We start from the raw sequence: 12,827 nt of genomic DNA, 5'->3' as shown, positions 1-12,827 counted from the left end.
ATCACAAGTAGCTATTAACTTTGAGACGTCGCAATATGAGCATGATTTAAGGCAACAACAATATTTGGCAATTTAGAAGACACAAGTGAGGTTAACCTTTGATACTAACCTCTTTTCTCACCTAGACATTTAACCCAAAGATTGGAGGTGAAGAGGCCAACCATTCGACACGCATAGTGGCCACCAATGTTATCCACTATTTGAGGCAAGTGGCATTATAATAACTATAAAAATAAATATAGTTAGCATTTTTATTCTAATACAAAAGAACCTCTTCCATTTTCATATTCGACACATCACATCAACATCACCAACACTATTGTGAAGTGCCTTTGTGGACTGCCCCTCTGTATTGAATGACTGAGTAGTCTTTCGTTAAGAAATCATGATCTAAGGTTATCTAAGTTGTTAAACATGGATCATAGTCCATGTGCACCACACCAAATTTTAACATGGTTGGAATTTTTATATCCACGATTTTGAACCAACAACCTTCACACAAATATTCCGTTAATAAAACAACTTGTTACATTATTCTACATCTCATGCGTATAATCAACATTGCACCTAACTTTTTCTATTGATAACCATAAAAATTAAATTATATACTAATTGATTCAACAATAAGATTGGTAACAAAACATTTAAAGCATGAGTTAACTTGGTGGTGAGGAAAAGCACATGCTCAATTGAATGTAATTAGAAAAGCAAAATTAAGAAAGAGTAAAGGATGTAGAGTATAAAATCACAAGCCACTGTTAACTTTTGGCTAAGAAATCATGATCTAAGGTTATCTAAGTGGTCAAATAGGGTTCTCTAAAATCACAAGCCACTGTTAACTTTTGGTTAAGAAATCATGATCTAAGGTTATCTAAGTGGTCGGATAGGGATCACAATCGAAATCATGATCTAGAGCTATCTAAGTGGTCAACCACAACCTTCACACAAATATAACCATATAAATTAAATTTTATACTAACAAAATTAATAATATAATTGGTACCAAAGTGTTTAATGAATTTAATAATATGATTGGCAACAAAGTGGTGAAGAAAAGGACATGCTCAATTGAATGCAGCTAGAAAAGCAAAATTAAGCAATTAAAACATGAGTTAACTTGGTGGTGAAGAAAAGCACATGCTAAATTGAATACAACTAGAAAAACAAAAGTAAGAAAGAGAAAAAAATAGAAAGTATAAAATCACAAGTACTTCTTAACATTGACTAAAAAATTATGATTTAAAGTTGCAATCTATATGGACCACACCAACTGTTAGAATTTTTGTATCCATAATTTTGAATAAACAACACTTGTTATCTAATATTCTACCTCTCATACATATAATTAACATTGCACCTAACTTCTTTTGTTAATAAGCATAAAAATTAAAGTATGTACTAACAGATTTAATAATAATAAAACATGACTTAACTTGGTGCTAAAGAAAATCACATGCTCAATTGGATGCAACTTAAAAAAGCAAAATTAAGAAAGAGAAAAAGATGGAAAGTATAAAATCACATGTATCAAAAGGAGGAAAAGTAATCGTTAACTTTGAAAAGTGGAAAATATAGAATCACAAGTAGCTGTTAAGTTTGACAGGTGGCAATGTGAACATGAAGCAAAGCATTTGACAAGCAATGCAATGGTGTCCACTAATTAAGGCATGTGGCATTAAAATACGTAAAATAATAAAGAGAGTGTTTTTATTCATCTCACCTCTTCCGTTTTCATATTCGACGCATCACATCAACATCACAACACCCGTGAACTGTGAAGCGCCTTTGTGGACCGCCCGTCTGTATTGAACGAGTGAGTTGTCTTCTCCCCTTTAAAACCAGAATATCGTCTGTATTGTATTGAACGAGTGGGTTGTCTTCTCCCCTTTAAAACCAGAATATCATCGCATCGCATCGCATCGCATTACTCTTTTCTTTTCTGTGCAAAAATTCCGTTTCCTTCTCTCTCTGTTCTGTGTTGTTGTGCTTATATTCGAGAGTTCAGTTTCGATTTGATTTTGGGTTGTTTTTGCCGGTGGTTTTTCAGTCCTATACGGTTGGCATCGAATCGTTTCCTTGAATGGTGCTCAGTACTTCGATGCAGCTTCGTCCTTCCATGGAGAACGGATCGACTCCTGCAAGCTGTTACCGAATCCAACTAGAAATCACAATTCACAAGGGCTGCGTCTGCTGTGTATACGCCTCTGGGAGCTTGGGCTTTTGCAGGCAGGGCTGGTACTTGCGACTCGATCCTTAGACGTCTCTGGCCCTTACAATATTGCTGCTGCTTTATTTTCCTTTGTTTTTACATAGAATCACCATGTCTGGGCGGGGCGTATCAGATCCAAGGCGGAAACAGGGCAATATGGGAAAGGGATCTAACCCTAACCCTAAACAACCCAGCCCTACGAAGGATTATCCAATGCAGTGGAAGAATGGCACACCAAATCCCAAAAAGAATTCTGGAGCACCACCTGTTATACCATCCACAAGCCCAAGCCCAAGCCCTTCGCTGTCGGCTAAATATCCCAAGTCCCCGCTTGTCTCTCTTCTCCGAAAGAACCAGGTATATCTTCCCTTCTGTTTTTTTTCTTCAATTGATTTGAACATTGACTCTGGTGGTTTATTTTGTTTTGAACAATGTTCATTACCCTTTAATTGTTTCAGGTGAAAGCCAACGAGGTTAATCGGTTATTGGTTACAATAAATGTATTGGGCAGCGCCGGTCCTCTAAGATTTTTGGCAAGAGAAGATGAGACAGTGCTTAAAATAATTGAAACCGCTCTGAAATTGTACGCCCGGGGAGGTCGTCTGCCAGTTCTAGGCTACAATGCTAAACAATTCGAGCTCTACTGTGCTAACAGTGGCACTGAAGGTAGGGTTATACCATATGTTCAATTTGCAACCATCAACAGAGGTTTTCTTTAATTTATATCGTTATTGTTCTCTCTGTATACTCTATCTTTATATACTTATTTTTCTGCATATCCGTTAAAGCATTTATATAAAAGAGATTAGTCATGCAAGAAAAACATTGCTGCAATCGGAAGCTAACAAGTAAAACCCTAAGAAAACTATCGCCAAGTTGAAGTTGAAAATTAGAATTTTTAAAATGATATATTATTGTACTGAATTTATAATTTATACTGAATTTGTACATGATTAATTTGGTAGCTGAGTCCTTTGTCATTATTGTTATTTGTAGCCGTGAAACCCTGTCAAGTTGTTGGAGCTCTAGGAACGAGGAATTTCCTGCTGTGCAAGAAACATGAGGAGAAACTTATGAACAATCCTCCTGCTCAGCAGCAACATCATTTAAAGGGCAACCTTTGGAAAAGTTGGTGGAACAGCTTTGGTATTTCTTCTCATTGAATGAACCTCTATACCAATAGTCTTTTGCCTCATGCAACCAGGCTGGTTATCGTATCTACCTTTATAGAGCCATGCTGCAGATTTATTGGCCTATTCAGTGCTGAATTGTTATTACATGGAAGACATTAATTGTTATTACATGGAAGACATTAATGTGAATTGTGGAATGCGTTTGAATATCGGATTAACCTTTCATTGTTACAATCTTCATTGATATAAGTTTTCAGATTAATTGTTATTACATGGAAGACATTAATGTGAATTGTGGAATGCGTTTGAATATCGGATTAACCTTTCATTGTTACAATCTTCATTGATATAAGTTTTCAGATTTAGTATCATCTCGGTACAGATTTTTATTTTTAACCTTTTATTGTTAGAGTCTTCATTGATATAAGTTTTTAACCTTTTATGGTTACAATCTTCATTGATATCAGTTTTCAGATTTAGTACCATCTCGATACAGATTTTTATTTTTATTTTTAGAATTCATTGATAGTTGTTCTACAAATTCCAATTCCAATTCCAATGTATTTATTGACAAGAATGTGCTCCAAATAACTCTCAATCACGCTCAGTGCCATGCACATTAATCCTTGTGCATACACCCAAACCCAACGTGGTCATTAGTTTTCCTGGTTTAAGGTGGGCACATTAATCCTTGTGCACACACCCAAACCCAATGTGGCTATTAGTTTTCCTGGTTTTGGGTGGGGACATTACAGTGCTCCCCATCCAAAGAATGTTTGCCCTAATCATTTGAAGATTAGGATTAGGATGTTTAAGAATCTTTTCCCCTTTATGGCTATTAGTTTTCCTGGTTTAGGGTGGGGACATTACAGTGCTCCCCATCCAAAGAATGTTTGCCCTAAGCATATTAGGATGTTTAAGAATCTTTTCCCCTTTATGTTCATTTCAGCGATTAATTTTCATAGTCGTGATTCTTGATTTTTTATGCAAATAAATTTCGGATTCTATTGTGCTCTTATTTTAAAAATATTGTGTTTTTACAAATAAATTTCGGATTCTATTGTGCTCTTATTTTAAAAATATTGTGTTTTTACAATATATCCATTTTAAAAATATTGTGTTTTTCTAGTATATCTATTTAGAAATATTACAATGGTGTAAGAGTTACCGGACTTGGCAGCCTTTTTGGGTTAACTACGTGTAAAAAGGGTGGTCATAACCTGGAAAAATGGGAGGAAATAATCGCTGGAAATGATCAACCATGAGCACATTCTTGTCAATATACGCTCTTTTTTATTTACTGGTTTAAATTTTTATTTTTGTTTAATTTAATTAATTTTTATAAATTGTTTTCGATTATTTCTTTTTTTATATTTTATTACCTAAATTAATATTTCTATTTCATGTAACTATTTGATATGGTGATTCAAGATATTTAACCAAGTTACGGATTTAGGTGGGTATATTTGATATGGTTTTATAAAATATTTAACCAAGTTACGGATTTAGGTGGATATATTTTGTAATCTTTTAAATTTTAAATTAACAACTAATTTTTTTATTATATATACTTATTGTATATGAAACATAATTAAAGATTTTACTAAACTTAAAACTACTATTAGTAGGATAAATGTGCACTTCCATGTCTCTATTCTAAACATAAAACTACTATTAGTAGGATAAATGTGCACTTCCATGTTTCTATTCTCAACAATATTAGAATATATATTTAAATCATTAAATGTCTTTCATTATATGTGATATCATTATATGTGATATGGTATTTATTATATTAGCCTTAATTTCTTCGTTTGATTACTTATTAATTGAAATTGGATTCAAAAATATTTAGACTTAAACAAACACGGTTTAGTTGCCTTTCAAAATTTTGCTACAAAATTTGTTTTGTTCCTATTTAATGGGTGAGATTCTTATAAAATTGTTTCACCATAATTATAGTCGTCCACAGAAACTCAATTTATGATTGTGCTTTATGATTGTGCTTTATGATTGTGCTTGATGGCTTAATCACTACTCATCCTCAGTGCACCTCATTTTCAATTAGAAAGTACATTCTCAAAAAAATATTGATTATAATGAATAATTATAATTTATCATAGATTATTATTTAAAGATCATCATCTTTTGGGGTGATGTAATATCTCCAAATAAAGATACTAGAAAAATAACAATATTTTTAAAATGAGAGCACAATCTGAAATTTTATGTGAATAAAAAAACAAGAAGTACAACTATGAAAACTACTTGTTGAAATGAACATAACTGTGTAATTGTCCTCTAAATTTTATCTCTAGATTGACCTTTTATCTCTAGATTGAGCTCCAAGCCAGATGAATGAGTGTAGCCCATTAAAGATGATGTGCTAGGGTCTCACAAATTGTAGCTCTTCCATCAAATTGTAGCTCTTCCATCAAAACCCTGATGAATGAGTGTAGCCCATAAAAGATGATGTGTTAGGGTCTCACAAATTTTGTAGCTCTTCCATTGAAACACACCCTTTTGACTAAGGGGATCACATATGTCTCTCTAAAACCATAGATACTCAAGATTATTGGACCTTAAGCCGAAAACCACAGTAGCATAGAATAGAAACTCACAATGTATATCTCCTCAACTATCAAAGTGACCTTCTCCTTTTATAAATTATGCTTTCAACTTCCATGCATTTCGATTAACTAATGGTGACCTAGGATGACATGTCCATGCACATGGCTAAAGGAAGTACGCTTGAATTTAGCTGAAGTAGAGGTGGAGAGAAGAAGCATGCATTTAGTCTAGTGGAGATACTCTAATGTCGAAGTGATGTGAAGTGGGAGAGAAAAAAAACATGCACCAAGTTAACTGACCCACACACTCAGTTATCTCCCATGCATGCACGTGTTGTAGTTAACTCTAAGAAAAGTGCCAACTTATTCCTAAATTAGTGCATGCATCCAATGGTCTTTGGCTCACTCTTGCATGTGCTCCAAATAACTCTCAATCACGCTCAGTGCCATGCACATTAATCCTCATGCATGCACCCAAACCCAATGTGGCTATTAGTTTTCCTGGTTTAAGGTGGGGACATTACAGTGCCCCCCACCCAAAGAATGTTTGTCCTCAAGCATGTGAAGATTAGGATGTTTAAGAATCTCCTCCCCATCACATGTGTTCTCAAAGGGCAAGTTTTTCCATTTGATGAGATATTTTGAGTTTACTTTATTCCTCAATCGTTTCTCCCTGACCTACAGAATGGTCTCTAGATTAAGTATCAATTTACCTTCTTCATCTAAGGGAGGTAATTCTATTGGAGTTACATGCCGCGCAAGAACCTTTTTAAGGCATGATACGTGAAATACATTGTGAATCTTTCTTGTAGAATGCAACTCCAACTCATACAGTACACCAATTCTCTTGATAACCTTGAAAGGCATATAAAATTGGGGTTTAAGCTTTTCCACTCCATTGATTCAATCTATAAGGTTGAAGATGCAAAAAATACCATGTCTCCCATCTCGAAATACCTCTCAATTAGATGGCGATCAACATAGTTCTTCTGTTGTTCTTATGCAATCTAAATATTCTTCTCGAGTGTATTAAGGATATCTTGTTTCTTTTTAGGTCATTTAAGAGCTTTTGGAGCTCTAGAATCACACAAGACCAAATTCAAAAATGTAGAAGCTTCATAATCATACAAGGCTTTGAAAGAAGTTATGCCAATGCTCATGTCATACGTAGTGTTGTAACAAAATTATGCTAAATGTAACCATTTTACCCATGCTTTTTGTTGTCCCAACATATAGTTCCTCAAGTAGTCCTCAAGCCATTTATTAACAATTTTAGTTTGACCATTAATTTGAGGATGATAACTAGTTATATGATCAATTTCTATTCCTACCAACTTCATTAATTCTTTCCAAAAGGTGCTAATGAATATGCGGTCTTTGTCACTTACAATCCTCTTAAGCACACCATTAAGTTTGAATACATGTTCAAAAAATAGATCAACAACTTGTGGAAATTTAGATTCAAAAGGCATTGGAATGAAATGTGCATATTTAGTAAGTCTGTCCACTACAACAAAATTCTAGTCCTTACCATTTACCTTAGGCAACGTTGTGATAAAATCCATTGATATTTGTTCCCACTTTTGGTTGGGAATAGGAAGTGGTTGTAGTAGCCGGGAAGGAAACTTAAACATTGTTTTTTTGGCATTCTGGGCATTTCATCGCATGATTGAGAACATCATCCTTCATACCCTTTCACGAACATAATTGTATGTCTTCAAATAACTAGGGTGACCAACAAGTTGATTGTTATGAACAACAATTAGAATTTTGTGCTTAAATTTACTTTCAAGTACTAGGTAGATTCTATTCTTGTAATAGATGGTGTCATTCATCACTTTATATCTTCCATCATCAATTTTACCTTCTAAAATTCACAAGCATGTCGATTTTTTGCATATTTTGCTAGTATGTGTTCTTTCCAAGAGGCTAAAATTTATGAAAGTGAGAAAAATGAAGGATTCTTAGATAATTCATCAACAAAAACATTATTCTTCCCTTTGACAAATTCAATGTCAAAGTCTTACCCTTGTAGCTTACTTATCCATTGTTGTTGTCTCTCATTTAATCCTTCTTTCTCCATGAAATACCTGAGGTTGTTTTGATTAGTCCTCACAGTAAACTGGTTGCCCACAAGATATTGACAAAACTCTTCAGGTGCGTGCATGATGACCAACATCTCCTTATCATATGTGGAGAATATCCTATCAACTTCATTGAATTTTTAACTTTCATAAGCAATGGGATGCTTTCCTTGCATCAAAACAACCACAATACCAATACCTAATGCATCACACTAAACATAAAAGGTTTAGAGAAATCATGTTAAGCCAAAACAAGTACCCATTACCTTCTCAATATGATCCATAATTCCTTGATTCTCATCTGTCCAAACAAAAACATCCTTCTTGGTCAAATTTGTCAAAGGAGTGGTTAATGAAGAAAATCCATTCACAAGCCATCTATGATATATGCATAGACCATTGAAGCCCCACAATTGTGACAGGTTCTTTGGTGGCGACCAATCAAGTATAGTAGATATCAATCTTTCGGATTAATCACATCGTTAGGATTTGGTGAAGTTTCAAACCAACCAATGTGGTTCATCCTTTGGTGGTGACTAATCAATATAGCTTGAATCTTCTCCCGATATGTTTTCACACAACCTCACCAAATGACATATCCAAAATATAATAGCTAAGTCATGTTGAACTCGCATTTAGAGGCATTCACAAAAAGGGAACTAGCTACTAATATACTTAACACTTCATCAAGATAATGGTTGTCTTCCGTTCTTGGATGTTCTCATCTCTAAGAAGGTGGATGGTTCCTTTTCTCATCAAGTGTTTAGAAAGAAGACGCATACTGAGCAATACTTGCATGCGTCTTCGCATCATTTCCCCGCTCAGAAGTTAGGGGTTCTTAGCACGCTTGCCACACGTGCTGTAAGAATTTTGGATGAGGAGAGCCTGGAAGCGGAGAAGGCTCATCTCCTATATGTCTTTGAGAAGAATGGTTACAATAGGCACCTCGGTCAAAAAGCCTTCCTCAGGGCCAAGAAGGAGCCTTCAATCCGAAGAGTTTCTAAAGATCATATCATGGGTGTGAACCTTCCTTACATCCAAGGGACCACAGATAGGATTGCGAGGGTTCTGAGGAAGTACGATGTGCCCGCAACTTTTAGACCTCTCAACACTATCCGTGGCTCCCTCAGGTCTGTGAAAGACCCTATTGACCCTAAGGACATGAAGGGCGTCTATGTCATTCCCTGTTCCTGTGGGACCCCTTATATTGGTGAGACTGGTCGCTCTATCAATCAACGGATTAGCGAGCATTCGGCTGACTTAAGACATGGTAGGACCAAGTCCTCAGCCCTGGCTGAGCATGCGGGGAAGACTATGCATCATGTTTGTATAGAAGAGGCTCAAGTCATTGCCAAAGTTGCGCAGTTTCACCATCGCAAATTTAGAGAGGCCCTGGAGATTGAGAAAAGGCCGAACAATCTTAATAGGGATGATGGCTGGAAGATTAGCAGTTGCTGGGTCCCAGCCTTGTCTTCCTAGCCTCCTCATTCCCCTTTTGTTAGGTCTTAGGGTTTCTGTCTTCCCTCTCCTTAAGTTTTGTTTTTGGCAGGTTAGTCATATTATTATGGAGTGCATGAGTTTATGATACTAGGGGGTATATTATAATTAGATTAGATTTTTTATTTCCATAATTTCAATTATTTATGCATTGATATTTAATTCTACTACACCTTGAAATTTCCCTTTAACTAATTTCCTATATATTTAATTAATAAAAAACCCCTTTTTACACCTTATAAGTAATAATATATTTACCTAATAACATAGTTAATTTTAATAAAAAAAATTTAGTGAATAAATATTGATTATTTAATGAATATAAATTTCTAAATTAATTATAAGAGGAGATCTAGTTTACCAAATGACCATTAGGTTTAAATGATAAACAAGAAATTATTATATGATAGACCAGTAACATTGAGTTAGTTTGAGTTAGTTATTTTTTATGGATATACTATTATTAATAAACATGTACTTTAATTATGGTATTTACCTAATGTAACTAAATTCTAAGAATAATAATGATTTAACTAGAATACTATTTATTTGTTTTATAAATTATTAAGTAAATATAGATTCTTTAATAAACATAAATTATTGTATATAACTTATTATTTTAATTTCGAATGGGCCATTATATTTAAATAATTAATAAAAATGATATATTTTAAAGAGCATATAGAGAAGATCTAGTTTACCAATGGACCCTTAGATTTAAATAATTATTATTAAATAAATACACAATTACCTATTGTAACTAAATTCTAAGAATAATAGTAATTTAATGCTATTTTTTTGTATTTAAATAATTTGGGAATAGTAATAAATATAGATTATTTTATAAATATGAAGATATAATTTATTAATGACCATTATATTTAAATAATAAATATGGATTATATAAATATTATATTATTCAATTAACTAATAATAATGAATTATATGTTTTTAGTGGTTTGACTAGGATCATTAGGTCAAAATTAGCCGTTGGCAATATAGCCGTTGGAGTCTCTGCACACTCTATTTAATCATGCTAAGCCAGATTGGTTCTTCAACTTGTCCTGACGATGAACCACACTGGTTGGTTCGAAACGCGTCGATAAAAGATTGGTTATGTGATTTTGCCGAAGATTATCTAAACTTCATCAAGATGTTGAAGATGCTCTTCCCATGACTTGCTATATACTAACATTTCATAAAAGGAAACCAACACAAATATCCGCCACAAATTGTTGAACACATGGTTCATGCAAAACTGAAAAGTAGTTGGACCGTTTGATAACCCAAAGGGCATCACCAAATACTCAAAATGTCCAAAGCGGCACCTAAAAGTTCTTTTGTGTACATCCTAATCTCATATTCGAATATGATGATATCTTGAATGAAAATCTATTTTGGAGAAATAAACAACTCCATATAGCTCATCCATCAACTCATCAATACACATAATAGGGTACTTGTTCTTGATGGTATTCTTATTTAGTGCATGATAATTAATGCACATCCTCATAGTGCCATCCTTCCTATTTACCAAGATAACAAAAGAAGTGAAATGACTAGAGCTAGGTCGTATATGTCCTGCACCCAACAATCCCTGAATAGTCCTCTCAATCTCATCCTTGAATCATTTAGGATGGCGGTAGGGATTCATAACAACTGAGTTACCGTCCATATGCTCAATAATATGCTCAAAACCATGATCTAGAGGTAGGCCACGTGGTAGATTTGAAAACACCACAATATGCTTGTCCAACAAACCTTATATGTCTACATGATACACACGTTTTCCTATACCTGTAGACCTTTCTGAAATGAAACACTACATTGCCCACTTGGCCTCGAAATGTTGAAAAACTTTCTCCATACTCTTAGCTGTAATTACTCTAGGAATATATGGAGTTAATCCTCATAATACCTCCTTCCTACCATTTGATGTGAAACTCAATTGCATAGTCTTAAAATTTGTAACAAATGGACTTATTAAATGCAACCACTAAACACCCAACACCACATTGGTATCCTCAATGTCAATCACATAAAATTCATCAGTAATGATGTAGTTACCCAAAGTTATACTCAACTATGGAACACGATGAACACAACACAACATCTGGACACTTGAATTGTACCCAAAAACCATAACACTCATCAACATGCAAACCCCGCTTCTTCACATATGACGAGTCAATGAAATTGTGGGTAGCCCCACTATCAATTAGCACAATTCATTTTCCCTATATAACAATGTTCACTTTGAAGGCGTTACAATGAAGAATAGTAGTGAGGGTTGCAAATGTATTCCCTATTTGTTCCAAATCATTCGGTTTCTCATTTGTACATGTATTTCCATCCATATGCTCATGCTTCTCATCAGGAACTTGTGTCTCTTCTAACTAACCATCACCAGGATCCTAAATTCCTCAATCTAGTGGGCCTTGCCTCTGCTTCTACACTTATGTCCAGGTGTCCGAGGTTCACAACAGTTAAAGCAGAGCCTTTCTCATCTCATCTCATCCCTTGAATCATAACATGCACCATTAACTAGCCTAGACATCTCACCCATAAGTCTATTATATTCTAGCTTCTTATCCTACCTCTGCGGCCAATTTGGAAGGAAGGGTCTATGCAGAAAGTTGACAGGGAACCTATCCTATGGCATGGATAACTCTAGATACCTTGGACATTTAATAGCATCCTACAAGGTTGGTGGATTAAAAGATTTGACCCAACCACTGAGAGGTTTTGACAAGCCCTCTATGAACCAAGAAAGCAATCTCCATAGATGACAACCACCGAAGCTATGAAATATATGTGTTGTGAAGGTAAATCCCCTCTGCGGACAGAGGCGATCCCTACTAGCCCAAATGGGGTCTAGCAACAATCAAAAAACGCTAACACGCAGGTTCCTAATTGCAAATCAAAGACTGATGATGAGGGCCTACTTGGATTCCAACGCTAATATTTGTAGAAGAATCGTCGCTCCCGTTCCTTTGCTCTGGCCGGTCACAATCCCCACGATCCTCGTGAATGGACATCTGCACATGCAAAGAACAACACAAACACTAGCATAAAATCCAATAGATGCAACTATATATCAGTCATAAAGGATATAACTCAATCATCATTACAAAGACAATAAGAGTGGAACCATAATGATAGTCATCTATTATTGATAAACAACAAAGAAGAATACAACCATAGTTCTGACGTCAAATCCTACTTTGGCTGGGTGATTAGCAACACATGCCTTGCGAAACTTGTTGGGAATGGGGAACAAGCCTCTCTCTCCTTGGTTACTTGGACAAGAATCTCCTCATATTAGATTTAGCTT

At 34.9% G+C, this 12,827-nt stretch overlaps 1 protein-coding gene across 1 annotated transcript; it reads left to right on the top strand.

Moving 5' to 3' along the window:
• The first annotated feature begins 1,734 nt into the window (after positions 1-1,734).
• On the top strand, positions 1,735-3,582 carry LOC149168630 (uncharacterized protein At4g22758). The gene is made up of 4 exons (XM_089428354.1): positions 1,735-1,813; positions 2,048-2,566; positions 2,668-2,875; positions 3,206-3,582. Exons 2-4 carry the CDS (start codon positions 2,321-2,323, stop codon positions 3,370-3,372), a joined length of 621 nt encoding a protein of 206 aa, XP_089284480.1. The 5' UTR covers positions 1,735-1,813; positions 2,048-2,320; the 3' UTR covers positions 3,373-3,582.
• Positions 3,583-12,827: the final 9,245 nt, after the last annotated feature.

Source organism: Pinus tabuliformis, chromosome 4_2 (genome assembly GCF_031772625.1).
Source record: "Pinus tabuliformis cultivar Carrire ecotype Pingquan chromosome 4_2, CPIR1, whole genome shotgun sequence".
In the NCBI taxonomy this organism is placed as follows: domain Eukaryota; kingdom Viridiplantae; phylum Streptophyta; class Pinopsida; order Pinales; family Pinaceae; genus Pinus; species Pinus tabuliformis.
This window is presented reverse-complemented; position numbering and strand designations above follow the sequence as displayed.

Coding starts and splice junctions, on each gene's coding strand:
- LOC149168630 (XM_089428354.1), top strand. CDS start 2,321: ATGTCTGGGCGGGGCGTATCAGATCCAAGGCGGAAACAGGGCAATATG. Junction 2,567..2,667: donor CTCTTCTCCGAAAGAACCAG/GTATATCTTCCC, acceptor TAATTGTTTCAG/GTGAAAGCCAACGAGGTTAA. Junction 2,876..3,205: donor TGCTAACAGTGGCACTGAAG/GTAGGGTTATAC, acceptor TGTTATTTGTAG/CCGTGAAACCCTGTCAAGTT.